The following is a 21,488-nucleotide window of genomic DNA, read 5'->3' on the forward strand; positions in this document are numbered from 1 at the left end:
CCTTTTGAAGGCTGCTAAAAACTTGCAACCTGTTGCTCATTTCTTGTGTCCTGACACCACTAATCCTTCAGGATCCCCTGAATTCTTGCTGGGGCAGGACCCAATCACACTAAATTGATGAGGGCCTTGCTAAATTGCTGAGGTTGGTTTGAACTCAATATCCTCCTGTGTTAGCTTCCGAAGCTACTGGGATTACAGGCATGCTCCACCTTACCTCACATGCAACATATTAATTTTAAGAGCATACAATTCAGTGCTCACAACAGACTCCAAGTTCAAAGTTGAAGACATGACCAAACTTGCCTGAGCCCAGATAAAAATTATTCTCAATGCTCTCATCAGCACTTCATGGACTAATTCACATGAGAGTCAGGCTGCCTGAGTCAATTGCCAGTGTCTCCCCAAACAACCCCCCTCAGTTCTCAGAACCCCAGTACTGGCCATCATTTTATGCCCTGAATTCCCAGATATAACAACTGCCTTCACAGAGTACAAAGTAATACACCAAAATCAGTTCATTCCAGGATAAATTCAAAGAACACTATTTAGCAGTTCAAAGAAGGTCAAGGGTTAATATTAGGGGAATTTTTGGGTTAGTTGAAGTTAATTGAGTCTAATCACATAATAATTCTATTACTCATCATAATGTTCTACTACATTAGTGGACCCAAGCTCTAAAAAACAGAACTGCATTGGGTAGGGAATAGGCTGTCCAGCAGGGGGTTGATGGTGACAGGGGCAAGGAGGAGAACCTAGGTGTGAATTATGATCCAACAGAAATTCTTTGGTGCTATGGACCCCAGATGTTTGCATTAGGTCAGCCGTAGCTTCTACTAGATGCCCTGGTGCTTTCTGGGTTGTTGGTGCTTTCCTTACTTGAGAGTATGTCCCACATGTGTTGAGATGGAGCCTTGTTTCCAGTGGGTGGCCATGAGGGCATTTTGAAGGTGAACAAGCTCTTTATAAACCATGCAAAAAGCTGCTTCCTGGCCATCTGTAAAATTGGTAAGTCTGCCAGTCCAAAACACTGGTTTAACCTGATCCACAACGACATTGAACTCATGGACAATAACTAGTACTATGTTCTTGGCAGGATTAAACTCATGCAGATCTTAAAACTGGGTGATAGATGTTGAGGTGTCAACCAATCAGACTTGGGGTTATAAGTATGCTTTCAATGCCACAAGATTTAGTCACCTGGGACCTCATTGCCCTCCTGAATAATGTAATTAGAAGTGATACACAGAAGTCCCATTACTACTTTTTGAGACAGCCCAACTTTCTGGATAATGTGAGGGGGAGATAGACTAGGCAGAGCAACAATGTCCAATGTTTTGTTATGTGTGTGAATCTCTGAAATCAGGTAATATTTTCTCTTAACCTCATGACTATAATCTGGAGAACAGTGAAGAAAACTAGCATTTAAGGAGTGCTTGTGATTGGTCAGACTCTCTGTGGGCTATGTATTTCTCATGGTTACCTTCTGAAGAATCAAAAATGAGCAGGGACTGAAAGAAGTCAAGTCCCATGCCTAAGGCCACTCTTTCAGTCCAGGCTGTAGAAGTACCATCAGCATTTGGGGAACCTGTGGGTCTAGTTGACTTTGGCTTCCTCACAGAAGGCTTATAGACCATAGAACTGGATGGTGAATACCATGGGGTTCCTTCATTGGAGACACCTTTCCTGTAGGTTGGTAGGGTTAATCTCAGGCCTGACAGATACTCAATAGACACTCTGACTCATACAATGGCTTGCTGTGAGGGCTTTGAAAATGAAGTGACTACAGAAACTCTGGTTTACACTTTTCACACATAAGACACGTGCTTATTTTAATCCCCAGAGCTGCAGAGCTGTTTCCACTCAAATTATCCATCTTAGGAGCACATAATAAAAGGGTTCTTTTCACTGTTTCCCTCCTGTACAGTTCTGCAAACAACACCAGGTTCTGAAGAGCAAGTAACAGGCCCAACTTTGAGGAATTCTGATTATGCCCTTCAAAGACCTAGGATTTTATCTCACTATTTTTAGGAGGGGCCATTAATCTGATGGGTAAGAAAAATTGGAAAGATGACTTCACAGGGGAAGAGGAGAACAAAAACAAGGGAGTAACCTGTAGGAAAGAGGGTAGAATATTGAAGCCATGACACTGACCTTAAGAAAGAAGAACCATGGCAGGTATAATGGCATTTACTCCCAGACTGTGGGTTTAGTGGGATGGAGGAGGGGTTGTGTTTAAGATTCTCAATAAGAAATAGAAGGCAGAAACCTCTAGAACTCACTCCACTACCATTCCACATCCTGTATTCGGCAGGAGCTACCTCCTCAGTATGCAATATTTCTCTAGAAATACACTTAACATGGGTGAGTGTCTGTGTGTTTTGTTCCACCCCTCAATGTTATAAATCTATTAAAGATAAAAGCAGGAATCATAACAGGTTCACATCTAAATCCAGTGCCAAACAAAATTCAGAATCTAATAGATTCTCAACAAGGCCTTCTGAAGGATTGAATGACTATAAGAATGAGTGCATTTTGGAATAATGAAATGAATGAATAAAAGTGTGAAATCTAACCAAACACAGACTATCTAGTTTCTAACAGTTTCAAGGATAATATCCTGCAGGAAAATTTTGTCCCATTCCTAGAAATTTGCAAAGGAGAATTGGTTTGGATCAATAGAAATAACATGGAATTTTGCAATCTAGATTTGAGTTCAAAACTTGGCTCCACTTGCAAGGTGACTTTAGGCAATTTAGCCCTTTGTGCCTCAGTTTTATCTTCTGAAAATAGAAATATTATATAGTTAACCCTATAGAGTTATAGTCATTATCAAAATTAGGGTATACTCAATTTCTGGCACATAGTTGGTGCTCAGTAAGGTTGTGGCTATTACCAGTATTTTCCAAGTCCTGAAACTAAATACTGTGGTCCAAGATTAGGAACCCATTTTCAAGGCAGGAAGCATTGATTTCACTAAGTTTACCATATCATTTTCAGATATCGGAAAACTGGACTAAGTTGCCAAAACTATTGGACCACAACTGCACTCATCCCAACATTGACATTAAAAATACATTCCTTCCCCTCATTAAACTGTTATAGTTAAAGCTTCATCCCGGTGTTTCATAAACTGACTTTCAGACCACTCACGTATAATCAAATCAAGCCATTATTGAAGCATACTAGTAGTGGCCACTGATCAGAACATAAAGCTATTCCCCTGATTAGCCCCAAACAATTGCAAGGGCGCTCCTTATAAGCCTGAAAACCACCAAAGGGATGTTCAGGGGTCTAGCCAATGCAAGCAAGCCAGGTTACATAAGCAGGAGAGTGCAGTCAAGCTACAGGAAGCCTAACCAATCACAGTTAGTCCAATTACCCCAGTTACAGAGATAGAGCCCCGTTACTCTAGTTACAGAAACAATGCCCCATTAGATAGTTCCATGTTCTTAAAGGTTTCTATAGCAAAAAAAAAAAAAAAGAACATCTTGCCTCAGTCATGACCCTTCTACTTGGCATGGTTGTTTTACAGGATGAAGTCATAAAACAAAATGGAGTCACATTTGCTTCTACTATCACAAAACTAATAGTAATAAAAAATTTCTCAAGGAAGGTGGAATGATTACTCATGTAAGGCAATTTCTCTGCTTCTGAGTAAGTAACATTATGGTAAATATTAAGGTACAAAAAAATGACACCACCAGGTATGCCAGGTGATGCTGTAGAAACAAGCAACTCCCAAATCTCCAAGGGCTGAAAAGCATGTTACATGCCATTTGATGGCCAGCAAGGGGACTTCACTGAGAGATTCTGGCTAACTGAACAATGTTCATCTTGAATGGCACCAAACACCAGTGGCATGGGGAAATGTTTTATTATTGGTGGTGAAATGGCCATTGTGTTGGTGAGATGGTCCAGGCATAGTGACTGGCCTGACCTTATCAGTTAGCACCACCAATCATGAGGGAGCCTGGAAATGCAATGCCACTTTTTGACCAGAGAGAGAAGAAAGGTCAGCAAACACCACATGACAAAGAGACATCCAGGAAGCTCTATGAAAAGCATCCTGGGAAAACAGAGGCCACGAGAATGAAGGAAAGGTAAAGAAGCCACACCACAAGTTCTAGTGGCTCAGAATACAAGAGAAGTCACTTCAAATTTCCTCTTGTTCTCTTTAATGGTCAACTATATTAATATTATAACTGATCATTGATATCACTAGTCCTGCATCCACAGATATAACCATCCACAAACTGAATTTTTTCAGGGAAAATAAAATTGTACTGGATTCTGTAGTGAGATGGTATGTGTCTTCGGTTGTCATGGAAACACATGTATATGCATTCAACAAGTGTCAGGAAAGGTCAAATATTTGGCAAAAGCTGAGGCTGTCACAAATATCAGGCACAAAGAAAGCCATTCACATTATTTTCTTTGTCTCATCTTTAAGGGGCCAGAAAGACACAAAGGGCATTGGAGTTTTATTTGAAAAGAAGAAAAACATCAGGATGCAGACCTGCCACCAAACCCACTTATTCTCCCATGCTGAAGTTATCTCAAGGTGAAAAAAATGACTGAAAGGGAGTAACAGAGAAGGCCATTTTAATCTTTAATTTATTTGCAGATATCTCCACTGACTATTGCTGATTTTTGCTGTCACTGAAATAACTCCATGATAATCCCACCATATTAAGATGGTGCCTCTCTTAACAGGGCTTTTATTTGGTAGTGTCTGGTCAATTACTGTCTCACAACAGGCATGTATTAACAGCCCCTGAAAGTCCCACTACCTCAGATTCTGTGAGCAGTAGCAGACCCTGAGAAAATGCCAACTAGGCAAAGAGACATCCATGCAAACAACACTGCAGGCATGGACTTGTCTGCCTCACTGCTCAGGAGTTTTCAGCCAGAAAAATGGTCATGTTCAGGAGACACTGGGCCTCTCTAGAGGCATTTTTGATTGTCAAAAAAGGAAGAGTGGTCCTAGAACATCTAGTAGGTAGGATACAGGATGGCTACACATCATCTTGATGGACAAGCCCCACAACCCAAACCAGTGTTTGGTCCCTTGTGTTGCTTATGTTGAGGCACAGGAATCCTGGGCTAGATCATACATGCTGCATAGGAAAGCACTGGGTATTCTCTAGTTTATTACTTTGTCCCCAATGTGCTTTAACCACATTGATTTCTCATAGTAAGTGAGTAAGGGAGGAAAGAAACAAAAAAAAGGGGGGAGAGGGAGACACACAGCATATTATCAGAAGAAAGCTAAAACCTGTAGGGAGGAGAATTACTAATTTGGGCATGATTGTGGTGCTACATTCTCTCTGTCAAGAGTTCTACCATCCTTCCCCAAATTCTCCAGCTCAAGGTCAGTTGTGGATGTCAAGCCAGATGCTGCTCCTTGAATATCAGGCAAGATTCCTCCCAAGAATCAACCCTCAATTCAGAAAGTATTCTTTTCTCCTTCTCTGTCCCAAGCATGCACAATCACTGAGCACTTGACACTTCATGCACATGTACACACACACACACACACACACACACACACACAAACTAACATGAGGCATCAAAATCCATGGCCCCATGACAAAGCTGGTGGCCTGGAAAGGTCTCATGCCAGCTGCAATGAAAACCTGTTGACTTCTGGTCCTTTGAATTCCATGTGTTTTGTGCCATGCTTCACTTCCCCTTTCATGAAGCCATCAGAGAGAATAAAAGTCCCAGTGAAATGCAATGCTATACAAAGCTAGGCCACTGCCCTTTCCAGGAACAGAGGAGAGGCTGTTTGTTGACTGACTGAATTCTCTGTTCTGCTGGCCAAACTTTATGTCACACTGGGAGATACTTCATTAAAACAAGAAGTCCCACTGTTCTGCTGTCACCTACAAGGCTGCTTAGTGTTCATGAAGCATGTGACCTGGAATACCATAAACACAGGCCCTGGCCTGAGGGATCAGAGAGAAGGCTGCTAGGAGAACCTACAGAGTCACTTTCTCACTTTCTGGGGTCAGAAAATGCCGAGGCTTTTTACTTTTGGGACTCTGTTTTTTTTTTTTGTTTGTTTGTTTGTTTGTTTTGTTTTGTTTTTTGACAATGGTACTTTGCTGACCCTGAAGTGCATGACTTCCTAGGCTGCGTGTGTGTGTGTGTGTGTGTGTGTGTGTGTGTGTGTGTGTTGGGTGGGGAGAGGTACTGGTGATTGAACATTCTATAGCTGATCCACACCTGAACAAGATCCCTAGCCCCTTTTTGAATTTTATTGTGTGACAGGGTCTCACTAAATTGCTGAGGCCGACCTTAAACTTGCAATCTTCCTGCCTCAGCCCTTGAGTCACTTGAATTACAGGCATGTATCTCTGAACCCAGGCATGCCCTCCTGGAAATAGCTAACTCCTACAGGTATTCAGCCATCTCCCCATCATGTTCACATTATGTAAATTAACCAATCTAGTTCCCACACTATCAATCCCCTCCCTATTGGGCTCCCACCCTCCCAGTCTATTCTCTGCCTGCTCTAATTACAGCAAGAAGGGGTACCAGAGAATTAGGGATGGCCCCTGTCCCCTAGAGCCCACTGAAATGATTAAAAAATACGAATGCTAACCCTTCTTATGCTGCCTCATCTTTTCATTCTGTACAAATACAGTAAAGCCTCTTTCCCATGTTCTCCCTGACCTTTTACACCCTAGGCCTCCTGATCAACCCTGTGCTTCCCACGTGGTGCTGCACTACTGGTTATAGAAAACATAGCTCTTTATGAAAATCTGTTTCTGTGAGCCTCCTATACCTGATTAAAACAAACCCAAGACACTCTTACAACAACACAAAACCTGTAAAGCTTCTCAAAAGGGCCAGGGCAATTGGATCCATAGCCTGCACCCCTGGCCTGGGTCATGAGGATGAAACCAGCCCTCTGCTTTCTGTTAGATCCTCTGCATCTTAATATTGAGGAAAGGAAAGGGCTGTCAGGGGAGGTATGGGAGGAAGTCTGCTGAACTTGGGAAGTATAAAGTGTGCAAGCACTATTCCAGTTGTACACACTCTCTTCTGCCATGGCTGTAAATGTGAATCACAGAAGAGACCCAGGAGCAGACAAAAGCCCCCAATAGTCAAGAGTAGAGCTAGACTTGGACCCAAGATTCAAATACTAGTTCTTGTCCCATTTTTCCAGATATCTTTCCAATAGTCAAGAGTAGAGCTAGACTTGGACACAAGATTCAAATACTAGTTCTTGTCCCACCTTTTCAGATATCTTCCCAATGAACACTTTAAAGCATCAAAAGCATGCTCACCCTTTAGTAGTCTTACCCGGCAACTTTGGGGATCTGCACACCAGATCCAGACATGATCCAGAATTTCATAAAAGAAATTCATGATCCTCTGAATAGTGATCGAGAGTCATGTGACATGGGTTTCAGAGTTTCTTAAATAACAGATTGGGTATTGCTTCCATCTCCAGAAGACAATTAAAAATCAAAAGATTTATAGGGTTTTGACTATTAGCTATAGGTGTTGTGGTTGAGGGTCTTAAAGGGGACATTGCAACAGGATTCCCTGAGTTCCTGAGCACTAGGAAATGTGGTGTCCCAGGCTCTTGGATCTCAGGGTCTTTCCATCTGGACTGGAATTGGTTAATTCTGGATTCCTGTATGCTGTGGGTGTCAGTCTCTGAGGTCATCATAGAAGGAATTTTTGTAAAGTTGTGAAAAAGATCTTATTCTTGGTGGAGAGACCAAACCAGGGCATAGGTGATCAGCCCCAAGCATGCACTTGAAGGTATCATTAAAATTAAGTTTTCTGAGACACTCTGAGCCTAATACTGAAGGTCTGGGGTGTGGCTTGTGAAACTGCATTGCTTTCCAGTCCTCTAGTGAAACTGGTGTTGGTCAGGAGCACACTCTTGGAACCCAGGCTCAGCAATAGTATGATTTAGGCTGGACTGCTTCTTCCTAAATGACAGGGGACAGATGTGAGTGGTGGGAGCATGAGGTTCAGGGAATAATTCTATAATGTGGGCCCACTTTGTGTTTCTTTTCCAAGAAACAATTTATGTGCAGCTCTGCCTGGCTTTAGTGAACAGGGTATGTCTCATACCTCACAAAACTATCTGTTATCTGAAGGAGAAAAGCAGGCCTGAAATAATGCTGCTAAGAGGAAACCAAGTTACACTGAAGAGGGAGATTTTGTGACTCTTTCCATGTGTCAGATTCTAAAACTCAGGGACAAAAAATAATTTTTTTCTAACCATAAAATCTGTAATAATTTATTGTTAAGAATCCAATGAGGGGCTGGGGATGTGTCTCAAGTGATAGTGAGCTCGCCTGGCATGCGCAGGGCACTGGGTTTGATCCTCAGCACCACATAAAAATAAAAATAAAAGATATTGTGTCCACCAAAAACTAAAAAATAAATATTAAAAAGTTCTCTCTCTCTCTCTCTCTCTCTCTCTTTCTCTCTCTCTCTCTCTCTCTCTCTCTCTCTCTCTCTCTCCCCCTCTCTCTCTAAAAAAAAAGAATCCATTGAGAACCAGTCATTATGGGTCAAAGTGACCTAGAGTTATAATGGCAGTGGGGACTTGACAGTCTGATGTCATCTAGGTGTCAGTTCAAATTCAAATGGTAGAACTGGAATCTGTGAAATCTTCTCTGGGATCCCCAATAAAAGTACAGTGTAGGAAAGGCACACTGTTTCTTTTTTCTATGTGAGGACCCATTATTTCCTTGAGACTGTCCCCTTTTCCTGTTTATTCCATCAATAAACTCCTGCCTATTACTCTGAGTGACACGTCTGAAGTCTTTCTGACTTGATTACAAGAATTGGATTTGAAGTGGGGAGTTTTATAGTTGTCTCAATTTCCCAGAAAGCACAAGCCCTGTATCACTAAACATTTAAAATGTTCTTGTGATATACATTGAATTTGCTCCAGATACACTGTCCATATTTGCAGGGCCTTTCTCTCCAGCTCTTTCAGGACAAGCCAATATATAGAGCTAAGATAAGCCAAGATAGACCTAAACACTGCGACTGTCATTCTCCTCACACTCTAGTGGGTAGGTCCACTAGGAGATAAAGTTGTATCTGGTTCCTGAGCAGCAAAGGCCCTTGGTTCCTACTGCAGCATCCAAATGGTCAAAGAGGTCAGGATGGTCATCATCTACAGTCGGTGAGGCCAGGTTTTAAATGTCTCCACAGGATAGATGTAAATTTCCATCACTTTTACACAAAAACTTTCATGTGATGTGTTTCATGCTAGAGATTTACCAACACAAATTGAAAGCCTCTGTACTGGACAAATAGCAGGATTTCATAAGAGGATCATTTCCAGCCTGCAGTCTCTGGGATTTGGCTATATGCTTGGCCCGATAAGACCACCCTTAGATTAGCCAATTAGAAATGAACAGTGCTCTTCCCTCCTCCCTCCTATCCTGTTCAGCCAAAAACCACAAGTACATTAGCCAATCAAAAGTGATCCCTACTTTGACAATCCATCAACTGGGATCCACAACCTGGCTCTACTTGTTTTACTCCTTCAAGAAATGTACCGCAGTTGATGTGGTTCATAACATGCATTGTAGATCTAGTAAAAAATGATTTGCCTGCATCTATAAACAAATTATTGGTTACAAATGCATGTCAACTGACAAAAATGTATATATAAGACAGCAAAAAACCAAGAAATTTCAGAGTTAATTTATCCATTGGACACGATAGGCAGAGTGTCTTTTGTTTTTTCATGGAAATGTTTTATTTTGGAATCCTAAGATAAATAAATAAATACAATCTGTCCTAGAGTACTTTCATCTTCATACCAACCCAGGAGCAAAATGTAACTCTCAAACTTCTTTTCATAGCAATGGGCCCATGAAGGCAAAATCAACTCTCTAGGCCTCTCAAAAGTCATGCTCCAAATTATGGCCACAATTTAGTCATTCTTAAGGCTTATATGGACTTAATTTTTTCCCCAAATTTTTTATTGATACATTAGAGTTGTACATAATGCAGGGATTTGTTGTTACATATTCATAGATATACACAATATACACAACATAGCAATATAATATGACCAGTATCATCCCCAGCATTCCTCCCTTCCTCCCCACCTTCCACCCTTTGGTCCCTTTTTTCTACTGATCTCTTTGATTTTTAGGAGATCCACCTTCAGCTTTGCTTTCCTCTCTAACTTCATATATGACTTGCAAACATTAACCCTGTAAATTTGACTTATTTCCCTTAACTGATGGCCTCTAGTTCCATTAATTGTCCTGAAAATAACACAATTTCTTTTTTCTTTATGGCTGAATACAATTCCCTTGCATATCTCTACAATATTTTCTTTATCCATACATCATTTTATGGACACCTATAGTTCAGTGATTTTGAATTATGCTGCTATAAACATGGGTATGGATATATCCCTGTAATATGATAATTTTCATCCTTCAGTATATATATTGAGGAGTTGTATAGTTGGATGATGTGGTGGTTCCATGCCTAGTGTTTTGACAAGTTTTCATATTGATTTCCATAGCAGTTGTACTAAATTACATTCACACCAACAGTGTAAAAGTGTTGCTTCTTTTTCTCCACATCCTCTCCAGCATATACTATTATTATTTATATTCTTGATCACTGCCATTCTTACTGGTGTAAAAATAAATCTCAGTGAAGTTTTGTTTTTCATTTCCCTAATTGGTAATGATGTTGAACATTTTTTCATATATTTGTGGGCCATTTGTATTTCTTGTTTTGAGAAGGGTCTGTTTAATTCATTGTCCCATTATTAATTGGATTGTTTGCCATTTTTGGAGATTTAATATTCAGGTGTTGCTTGTTACCATTTCCTGTCACACCACAACTACAAAATAAAGGGAATTGAGAAAAATAAGAGGTCAGAGCACAGTACTCTTGGTTCCAAGTGACAAAATCAACTCAAACTAATCTAGGGAAACCTGGTGGTGGTGGTTTTTTTTGTGTGTGCTAAGGGTACTGGGGGTTGAACTCAGGGGCACTCAACCACTGAGTCACATCCCCAGCCTTATTATGTATTTAATTTAGAGACAGGGTATCACTGAGTTGCTTAGCAAACCTCACCATTGCTGAGACTGGCTTTGAATGCACAATCTCCTGCCTCAGCCTCCTGAGCCACTAGCATTATAGGTGTGGGCCACTGCATCCAGCTGGGTAAGATATTTATGTTTTACAGATTATTTTTATAATAGCTAAAGACTGGTAGGAATACAAATATCCAAAAGGAGCAAAGTGGCTGGGTCAACCATGGTACAGCTGTTCTACAAGCTTTTATGCAGACTTAAGAATAATGATTTAAAACATGCAATGTTTTTGTTCCAAAAATGGTAACAAGCAACACCTGAATATTAAATACAGATAATGCTTAAATTTAAAAAAATAGTAAATTGCATGTGTGATGAGATTATGAATATGCTATGTGATGCTGCATTTCCTGAGCAAACTGTTTCAATCCATATACAACTATAGTGGCACTAGTGAACTTCTGGGGCAGTGTGTAGAAATAGTAAGGATGGGGGTATGTGATGGTCATCATTATACAAAATATATGTATGAAGATTTGAATTTGGTGTCAGCATACCTTATATACAAACAGAGATATGAAAAATTGTGGTATATATGTGTATTAAGAATTGTAATGCAAAAAAAGAGTACGTGTATAATGGAATAATTTTGCGTGAACATACTTTATATTCAGAATTATGAAAACTTATGCTGTAAATGAGTCATAATGAATGTAAGACATTCCACTATTTCATGTATGTAATAATGAATAAATAAATATCCAAATACACTCTCTGTCCCCATGAAGAGTCTCAGAGCTGCCTGGGACACCCAACTCTGGCCTGCATGCCCTACACAGCTGTCCCTGCAATGTCAGGTTAGGAATCTCATCCAGGTATGCCTAGGCTGTAGGAGTTCTGTATTTAGGATTGGGTCTCTGATAGTCTTCGTGATTGTGGCATGTTTCTGTGTAAAGGTACAGAATGTCTGGCTGCTGGGACGTTTCTGTGAAAAGGTACAGAATGCCTGGTTATGGGGAAACTCCCGTGTAAAAGACATGGGAAGCCTGACCACTGTAGCAGTGCTCTTCATGAGGGTTTCAACCTTGATCTTAGGCACAAAGCTAAGAAGAATTTGTTTGACAGATAACTATAATGTTTCATCAAGCTCCAGTGCTCCTGGAGCTGCCTGCCTAATAGTAACTTCAGACAATGGACTTTTTTTTTTTTTTTGAGAACTGCACATTGCATATTGTAACTGTGAAATGTAACTGCAACATAAGCAACTTTGCCAATACGTAAACAATAATGTGGTTATGGTACTAATAACCTAATGTAACCTATTTGTATAAATAAACATGTCCACTTGGACAAAAAGTCATTCTGCCACCTTCCCTGCCCCTGTACCTTGTCTGTGTTTCCTCTTTATTATTATTCTTTACTCTAGCCATTCCTGCTTCATGGGAGGTGCCACATGAGAGGAATAGCACTGAATTTTACAGAATGCATGCGGTCTTGAGGAATTTTTTTCCCTAAATTTTAAGGCTTATAATGGACATTCATATTGAACTGAATGTGTCAATGTTGCCTGGGTTGTTGAGACCTCACCCTGACCTCAGGGAATTTAAAATTTAGAGTAAATATTCACAAGTGAAGTCTTTACATCTTGTTTCTCCTCTAGTATTGTAAGGAAATTCAAAGTCACCAGACTCTTCCACAGGCAATGGTTACAGTAGGTCTCTGTGTCGCTTTCTTCTGTCTCTCTCCCTTCTGCCCACCCCTCATCAGCAGAATCCTATAAGAGGGGATCCTTCATCAGTGTTGCTTAAGGTCATAAGTTGACATGCTGCTTGTTAACACGAGGATGAAACTAGAGCCCTGGTCCACTTCCTTGTTTGGGCTGCTACCTGCACTGGCCAGAAAATCCTAGTAGAACATGGGCCATGTCTACTATGAAAGAGTCAGTGCCAACATTGAGCACAGTATCTGGTCCTCTATGCCCAAAGGGACAGCTGCATTAATTTAACCTCAATAATCCAAGAGTGTACTGACCTCAAGTTGGGACTCCCACAGACACATGGCACACCATAGCTGGGAGCATCTTGGGCACATTGGTACCAGTCAAAGCCTCGCTTAGCTAGGGAATTGGCCTTTAGGGAAATGCCCATCCCTCTTACCAAGATCTAAGGACACAGTCTGGTTCCCATTCACCTATACTTCATGGGGAAAGGTGTGGCTTTGGTCCCAATATGTTTCTTTCCTTTCCTGCTCCCCAGATCTCTTCTCTCACCTAATCCCATATCCATTTCTCTTATCATCATGGGCAGAACAATTGGGTACTGAGCATCCCTGGACTCATGGGCATGTGCCTTAAGCTTCCCAGTCATTCTTCAAGAGAAATATTGTTTCAACTTCATATATAGAGCAAAATGGATCCCAAAAATGCCATGAATACTGTTGTTAAAAGAGAAAAGTAAAAAACACAAAAAAGGCAACATATTTTGGAGTTAGAGAAATGTAAATTAAAACTACACTTAGATTACATCTCACCCCAATCATCATGGCAATTATCAAGAATACAAGTAACAGCAAATTTGGGGGAGAATGTGGGGAAAAGGAAACACACATGATTGGTTGGAATGCATATTGGTGCAACATCTGCAGAAAGCAGTATGGAAATTTATAAAAAAAAAACTAGGAATAATATAAGCTTTTTAATCAACTATCACACTCCTCAGCATATGTCCAAAGGACTTAAAAATCAGCATACTACAGTGACACGGCCACATCAGTATTTATAGTAGCTCAATTCACAATAGCTAAGCTATGGAACCAACCTAGATGCTCATCAACAGATGAATGGATAAATAAATTGTTGTGTATATACACAATGGAATATTACTCAGCCATAAAGAATAATGGCTTTATTTTTTTCCAGTAAATTGATGGAGATGAAGACTATTGTGCTAAGTGTTTGGTGCTGGAGATTGAACCCAGGTCCTTGTGCTTGTGAGGAAAGCACTCTACCAGCTGAGCTATATCCCCATCTCTCTTGATGACATTTGGAGTCTAGACCACAATGAAGGAGGGAGGGAATAGGAGAAGTTCAGTAGATAAGCCAAAGAAGCATGAAAGGAAGGGAGCAGAGAAAGGAAAGACAGTAGAATGAATTTAACGTAATTTTCCTATGTATGCATGTGAAAATACACAAGTGATTTCCAACATTATGCCTGACCACAAAAATGGGATTCCTAAATAGAATAAGATATATCCTATGCTTGTATGATTTTATTAAAATGGATTCTACATCATGTATAATTAATAAGAACCAAAAAATAAAATATAAAAAATACTGAATAGGAAAATGAAACCAAATTGATGGCATCATAACCTAATGATGAAATGTCTTCAAGGTGCATTCCAGTATTTTCTGCATCTCTCCCCAGTGGTGTCTGCCAAAGGTGTTGGAGCCTGAGAGAAAGATAGAGGTCCAGGGCACTTCACAGAGGAACAGAAAGGACCCCACACCTGTAGCATTCACCTGCAGGTGAAGGAATCCAAGGAGGCAGGTAATCTCAAGGCCTCCCATGTGTAACTAGGACAGAGAGAAGCAGGATGCATTTTAGTGGATTAGTGAGTATATATTTATTGGAGTTATTTATAGAATTAAGAAAATGTGGAGTCAGCTTTCCTAGACTCACAATGAAAATCAAATGTTTTTTTCTTGAAGAGGCAGACTCTTGAGCCCCTCTTAACAATGTCTTCTCTGTATTATGTGACTTCTGATCCCACTGAGCAGTTAGTTATGCTGTTTTTTTTTCTTGTAAAGTGCAGAGTGTCCAGCTGCAATTAAGGATGCACACCTGAGAAGGGCCTTTGAGACTTTTGCACCCACTGCCTGGAATTTAGGCAAAGGGCAGAAAGCAGGGAGAACACCCAGGTTGGCCTTGGTTTGGGCAAGGCTGCCATCATGTGGCCACCACAGATACTTCTCTCAAAAAATGGCTTGCCAGTGATTTTGCCTCCAGGTGGAATTTAGCCTCAAAATGTAGATTAAACTTAGTTCAAGGAAAATTAGGCTCTAATGTTACCATATACATTGCATCTTCTCCAGGACACCTGCCAAGCCTGCTGTGAGCCTCCACAAAAGTGGGCAGCAATACACTGACAACTTCCCAAGAGGCTGAAAGGTTATTTCTTTTTGTATAATATAGCACAGATAAAGAGATGACAAGTCAGCACCCCAAAGAATAGTGAAGGAAGAGGCCCAGGTAATGAAACTTTGAAGAATTAACCTCAATTTCTTAGCATTAGAACTCAACAGAACTTAGAACTCTGGTAACCAGGCACATACATTCCAGAGAGAGTGCCTTATTCAGTTCATTTAAAGGGAGATATGCAAAATAAAAAGATGTTTTCATGATCTAGCCAAACCTTCCAAGGTTCTAGGCACAAAAGTGTACAGAGCACATTTACATGTTGGCTCAGCACTCACACCAGACCCTTATGGCCACTTATCAGGAGGCACAGACAGGTAAAAGGGAGCAGCCCAGAGAAGACCAATCCAGGCAAGTCCTCATCTGAGATCACATCTGGAAAGTATTTTGACCTTCCTGTTCTGTGTATGTGTGTGTGTTGGGGTGGAGGGGGAGTGGCAGTAATTGCAGGGGACCTAAAATGGCAGAATTAGGTTATTTCAGAAAATGGGTAATAGGGTGGATATTTAAATATTTGATTCTAGTTTTTCTACTCAAATATTTATCCAAAGACCTTATTCTCTAATCCAGTATATGGAGGCCTATACATATGTTTATCTATATCTGGTCTGTGCATAAAAATTTTCAATGGGAGTATCCTTTGTGGAAACAGCGATTTATTACATGTTAATTATTGTCCTACATTTAAGACAATCACTTTGCTGAGTTCCATGTATATCATCAAGGAGCTACTTGTTAATTCCATCTTGGGGAAATAGCAAGTGCACCACACAACCCACAATGGTATCTCTGGTCTGAGGTTAGATGATCTTACTGGAGACGGGTCTCCACAGGAAGGAACTGGAGATGGCTGGAATATGCCAGAACAAATACCCAGATTGGACACTCCATTAATCTTTGAGAACTTTACCACTTGGATGACCTACATGTCCATTCCCAAAGAAATATAGACTGTATTATTCCCCTGACAACATAATACATGTAAATCTTCAGATTACATATTTGTAGAAATAACAGAGAAAATATTTTCACATTATTGTCAGTGTTTACTGGGCACTAAATATTTCTTTCTGTTTAGCTACCTGACCCAGGTAGCTCATGCAGCAGTCAACTCCACTGACCTTCTAGTCCTTTTATGAGACTTATATACCAATATTCTTATGAGGAAAGTATTGACACAAAGAGGCGTGAGAGTTACACAAACAAAGGAGGAAAAAGTTATCTGTTTTTCTTTCTTTTTTTTTTAATGACTGTGCCATACCACACAAAAAAATCTCTGTAGCTCCTTAAGGTAAGGAGCTTTATCCCTCACATGCCTTCAGAATATTCTAGTAAGAAATGTCTTTTCTTGCATCAGGTCAGCCTTTCAATGCTTTTGGGATGTGATGTGATCCAATTGTAATTTCATTTAGCCAAAGTGCAGGAACAGTGTATGTGTATCATAATGGGCTGTATCAGTGTCACAGGGCTATCATAAGACAATGCCACAGATGGAATTAAACAAAAATTTATTTGTTCTATTTCTAGATTCTTATATCAAGGTGCTTGCTGGAATGATTTCCTTTGAGGCCCATTCTTTGATATGTAGATTGCCATCTTCTGTCTCCATGTTTCCATGACATTTTTATGGGCTTCTGTGTGTCTTTATTGCTGCTGTTTATAAGGAGAAAAAGTTCATTGGATTAGACTTTACACCAATTAACTGAGTTAACATTAATCATGCCTTTAAGAATCATATATTCAAACAGAGTCATAATCTGAGGCACTTTGTATCTAGAATATCAACACATGTGATTTGGGGAGGGGACACAATCAGCTGAAAACATAAACTAGTCTCCTGCTGAATACATACTCTTAGGAAAGGAAATAGTGAGTAAAGACACACACACATGTAACATTTTAATAGCTACCATCAGATTATATCACAGAAAGGTTGCTAAAGTTACATTATCACAAGGAATTTCTGGTTGTAGCTGCTTCTCTGCAGCCAGGATTCCCTAGGGGTTGTATTTAAGAAAATAAAATTGGTTAATATCTTGTACTTGTAGCAAATAAAATCACACTGTTCCATTTTTTTCCAGTTTTCCAAATGACAAGTTTGATTTACCTTTCAGTTCATTATCAGCTATTTAGATTTTTTCTTCACTGAGCCATACTCAGATTTTGGGCCCTGTGATGTGATTTCTTGCAACCTGTAGTCTCCAAGCATTTGCCCCTATGAGGAACCTGGTTTGACATGTAGGGGAAAATTAGGATCAGAACACTTTTGAGATCTGAGAAAACCACTTTATTAGTATGACCACCATCCCAGAGAGATGATTCCCAAAGTCTGAGCCCTGAGCACTTTGGAACTTCTACTTTTATACAAAAGCAAGTTTGAGGTACATCAAGGCAACAGAGTTGGTGCAATGCCATTGGATGGTGCAGTCTACATTCCTTACATGGATGCAAACTTGTGAACAATGTAAGAGACTCTTAGCTCATAGAGCTTAGGTACTTTTACTGCATTAAAACTAAAGGGGGATTGTTCTGTCCCCATCGCTTTATTTCCTGCTTCTGGTACTGTGATTACCTTTTACAGGTACTTATTAGCCACTGAACTCCTCTATGGTTAAATGTCAGTAAAAAGAGCTGCTGCTAGAAAGCATAAAAAAAAACACAGCCTGAGTTAAACTGCTGAGTTTCCATTTTCCTCTACCACAGACACCTCTTTCTGACTTATCTCACATGAAAGAAGGATAACCAATAGTCTTCAAGTCAAAGGGACTTCCTGGGTTGTCTTCTCTAGGCTCTGTCTTTAAAATGGGGAAGGAATCATATTTCTCCAGATGGGCATCCTCTATATTAGGAACAACCCAGACTTTGAGGAGCTTTGAAGGAATTTTACACAGTTCTGTCCTGGACAGTTCTCAGTTGTGACACATGCTGTTGAGAAGCCATTTGGTATCTAGAAGCCTGTGTTTTCTCACCTCTACGATTGGATGCTTTTGGAGGACACGGGTGGATAATGGATTCATGAGTTCTCTTGATATATATAGATTCTGTGCTTCCACAGCTGACAGAACATCTTGAAGATACTCTGAAGTTACTGCTTTACCATTATATGGCATTCCACAACAATTTTCTTTTCAGAAGATTATAACCTTGACACCATGGACACTCATGTCATTCACATACCCAAATACACTATATCACCTCTTCCTTGTTTGAAATCCAAATGCAAATTACCTGATTATTCATGGTACTGTGAAAATTATTTATTTTTATTTGGCCTCCTTTTACTCTATGTCTTCAATAATACAATTTTCTGCTACTTCCCTTTTCAGCCCATGTCCATTTTTATTTTGAAAACACAGGACTTGGTGGTCCTTTATATCCTTCTAAATCAGCCTGTTTCTATAATTGATAAACCCTGATTAAACTGACCTCATTTTTGATATCAAATATATTTTTGATGTGTAAAAAGGGGACATGACGAATTAGATTTGTTTTTTGCCCTTGTGTAAACTGAACCAGGATTCCCTGGATCCTGAAATGAGAGGCCCAAGATGACTCAGATGTATGAGAATGTTCTGTTCATATTATACTAAGTAATTCACTGGACTGGAATATATATATCACAAATCCTGCTTTTCACTTTCCAAATTGGAAGAGAATAAGAAATGTTGTGTCTTGTGATCTGGTGAAGATGTTTTGGCTTTGCAATCAGACACAGCTCATCCTAAGTCCCAGCCCAGCTGTTTATTAGTTGTCCACTGAAAGAAACAGATATTACAACCTGGCTAATAGGTCTAAGGCCAAATTGTCAAATAAGGTGTTTGCCTTTAATGTATTTAAACAATAGAGTCAAGGCTGTGGGCAGATTACAAGGTATGTGTCCCTAAACCCCTGGGAACCCATCTTCTTCTTTTTTTTTTTTTTGCTGATATTTGCAATGGGAAATGTTGGGGTTTGAGTGTGCAGAGTTTAGCTCCCTCAGGCCTGACATATTGCAAGAGCTGTGGCTGTGATTTAGGTCAGCTGAGGCAGACCTCAGTTAGGAGGAGGAAAAGTTCTCTTCCCCTTATCGCAAGTCACAAGTTCTGCATGGTTTGGCCAAGAGGAAGAAGATTCCTGCATACTTGTCCCAGGAACAGTACATTCTAAAGAAACAAATGCATCCTCAGGGGATTAGATAATGTCTACAAAGAACTTTGGGAGGGTACTTATCAAATAAACAGGAACGATCTGAATTTAGCTCTGTGTACCCGCTGAGGCATGATATTTGGGCAATGTGGGTAAAGTGTTATTTGAAGAATTGCTTGCTTTGTTAGAAGAAGAATATAAAAGGAACTTGCAAATAAACCTCAGCATGCAGTTGCAACTGCTGCCTTTGCTCTGCATCCCCTGTGTCCTGGTTATTTTGCAACCCTTACCCAGGGACCCGAACACTCTAGACGTTCACAGGGAAAGAGCCTCTGACCAGCACCAAGTGGGAAAGCCTTTCCTTGTTAAAGCTCCCTGCTCTCATTCAGGGCATTGTCTCTACTGCTAGTTGAGCCTGAGGAGAAATATTAGCAAGGAACTGTAGCCCTCTACTCTAGCACATAAAAGGTTAGACCAGGTCCCTTACCTCTTTGATGTAAGGGCTTCCACAGATCACAAATTTGGAACTTGGCTCTATGCTTCCATATGCTGGAGAGAAATGATTTGAAGGTATCATTCCAAAAATACATATACTTCATTACTATAGCCATGTAAAGGTAATATTATGGATATATTGGGTTATGTTATTAAAAAAAAAATTCAACTTTTTTTTGTGTGTGGGTATTTGTGTGTTGCTGGAAATCGAACCCAGGGCTTTGTGTATACATGGCAAGCACTCTACCAACTGAAATATATATATTATTTTCATTTTTAATGTGCATACTAGAAAATTTTAAATTACTCTTGCCTTATGTATCGTTTCATTGGACATTGTTGCTTTATTTATTTTTTATTAATTTGTTTTATTGACTTTGTTGCTTTAGAGGGTTGCTTCCCAGCTGTCTGTCTCCCAAGAAGACCAAAGAACAGAAAAATTAAATGAAAACCTTTACAGTAATTGTCATTTTTTTCATTTACAAATAATATACAGGCGTATATAACCCATAAACTGAAATTACCTTATATACAAGGTTAAATGCAAATGTTCTGTAGTTGGGCTAGATCCCACTTCTGAGATCTTAAAATAGCAGCAGCCTGAGGCTCTGGGGTGCAATTCCCAGGTCTAAAAAGAAAAGAAAAGAAAAGAAAACCTGTCATTCTGGCTTCATTCTTGCCCGGAGTGGATATCATCCCCTGGCACTCAAAAAGAAGGCTCACCGACTCAGGCTGGGGAGCAGAAAACTAACTGAAGCCCCTTCCAATCAGGAGTCTTGCTGAGCATTGTCCAATCCAGAGCGCAGCCAGCAAGGAGGGGGCGGGCTTCTGCGCTTCCGTTACTGGCCTTTCCTCCGGAGTCCTCCATTTCTGCCTTTCAGCTCCAGGTTTTGGTCCGGTACTTAGGATCCGGGGTTGTTCTGCGGCGCAGGTGCTGAAGGTCCCCAGGGAGCATGTCTAACTGCTGAGCACCAGGAAATGGTGAGTGTGCTGCGGCACCTGGAGCCTTGGCAGGGAGGCTGGGGAAGGAGCCTTCAGGCAGTACTGGCTGTGGAGGGAACCGGAGCTGGTAGAACCGGACTCCGGGCAGCTTCTGCCGTCCGCAGGCCGTAGCCCTCCTTGGGGGAATCGTCTCTCAGTCCCACTGGCTAGCCAGATGGGGAACGTGTCAGTGGCGGAGACCCCCCGCAGCCTCCCACCCGCTTCGGAAGTCCTCAGCCCCAGCTCAAGTCCTATGTGGCTGAGGAGCGCGGTGGCTGGTGCAGCCCAGCTTCTGCCCCGGGGCTGTGGTGCTTGACACGTGTGAAGAGCGTCGGAATCCTATCTCCAAATGCTGTTTTCCTCTAGGAGGAGAGCTGTGGTGTACAGGGTCCTTGATTATTCCCAAGCTAGGTACTTTTCAATTTTTTTTTTTTTTGTTTGTTTTGTTTTGGTACTGGAGGTTGAACAGAAGGGTGCTTTACCACTGAGCCAAATCTCTGGTATCTTTTATTTTTATTTTATTTTATTTTTTTTAATTTTGAGACAGATTGCAGCTAAGTTGCTGAGATTGGCCTTGTTATGGTTTGATGTATATCGACGTTCCTATTTGCAATCAAGTATATCATTTTTACACATG

At 40.5% G+C, this 21,488-nt stretch overlaps 2 protein-coding genes across 6 annotated transcripts in view; both read left to right on the top strand.

Moving 5' to 3' along the window:
* Positions 1-21,488, top strand: part of LOC308643351 (uncharacterized protein) — a gene marked incomplete at its 5' end in the record, with an annotated part of 428,976 nt that overhangs the window by 141,975 nt on the left and 265,513 nt on the right. The window lies entirely within an intron of this gene.
* The window catches only part of LOC308643745 (uncharacterized protein), a 61,655-nt gene continuing 60,809 nt past the window's right edge, over positions 20,643-21,488 (top strand). For 3 of the 5 annotated variants that reach the window (XM_081283880.1, XM_081283879.1, XM_081283878.1), the window contains exon 1: positions 20,837-20,851. Coding sequence is in view for 2 of the 5 variants with exons in the window: in XM_081283873.1 (XP_081139999.1) it covers positions 20,849-20,851 (3 nt within the window). In the remaining 3 variants the exon portion in view is untranslated. Of the gene's footprint in view, positions 20,852-21,488 lie in introns of all 5 variants that reach the window. The other 2 variants (XM_081283873.1, XM_081283877.1) reach the window with 2 other exon arrangements.

This window comes from Spermophilus citellus (assembly GCF_964194105.1).
Source record: "Spermophilus citellus genome assembly, chromosome: 3".
Lineage (NCBI taxonomy): Eukaryota > Metazoa > Chordata > Mammalia > Rodentia > Sciuridae > Spermophilus > Spermophilus citellus.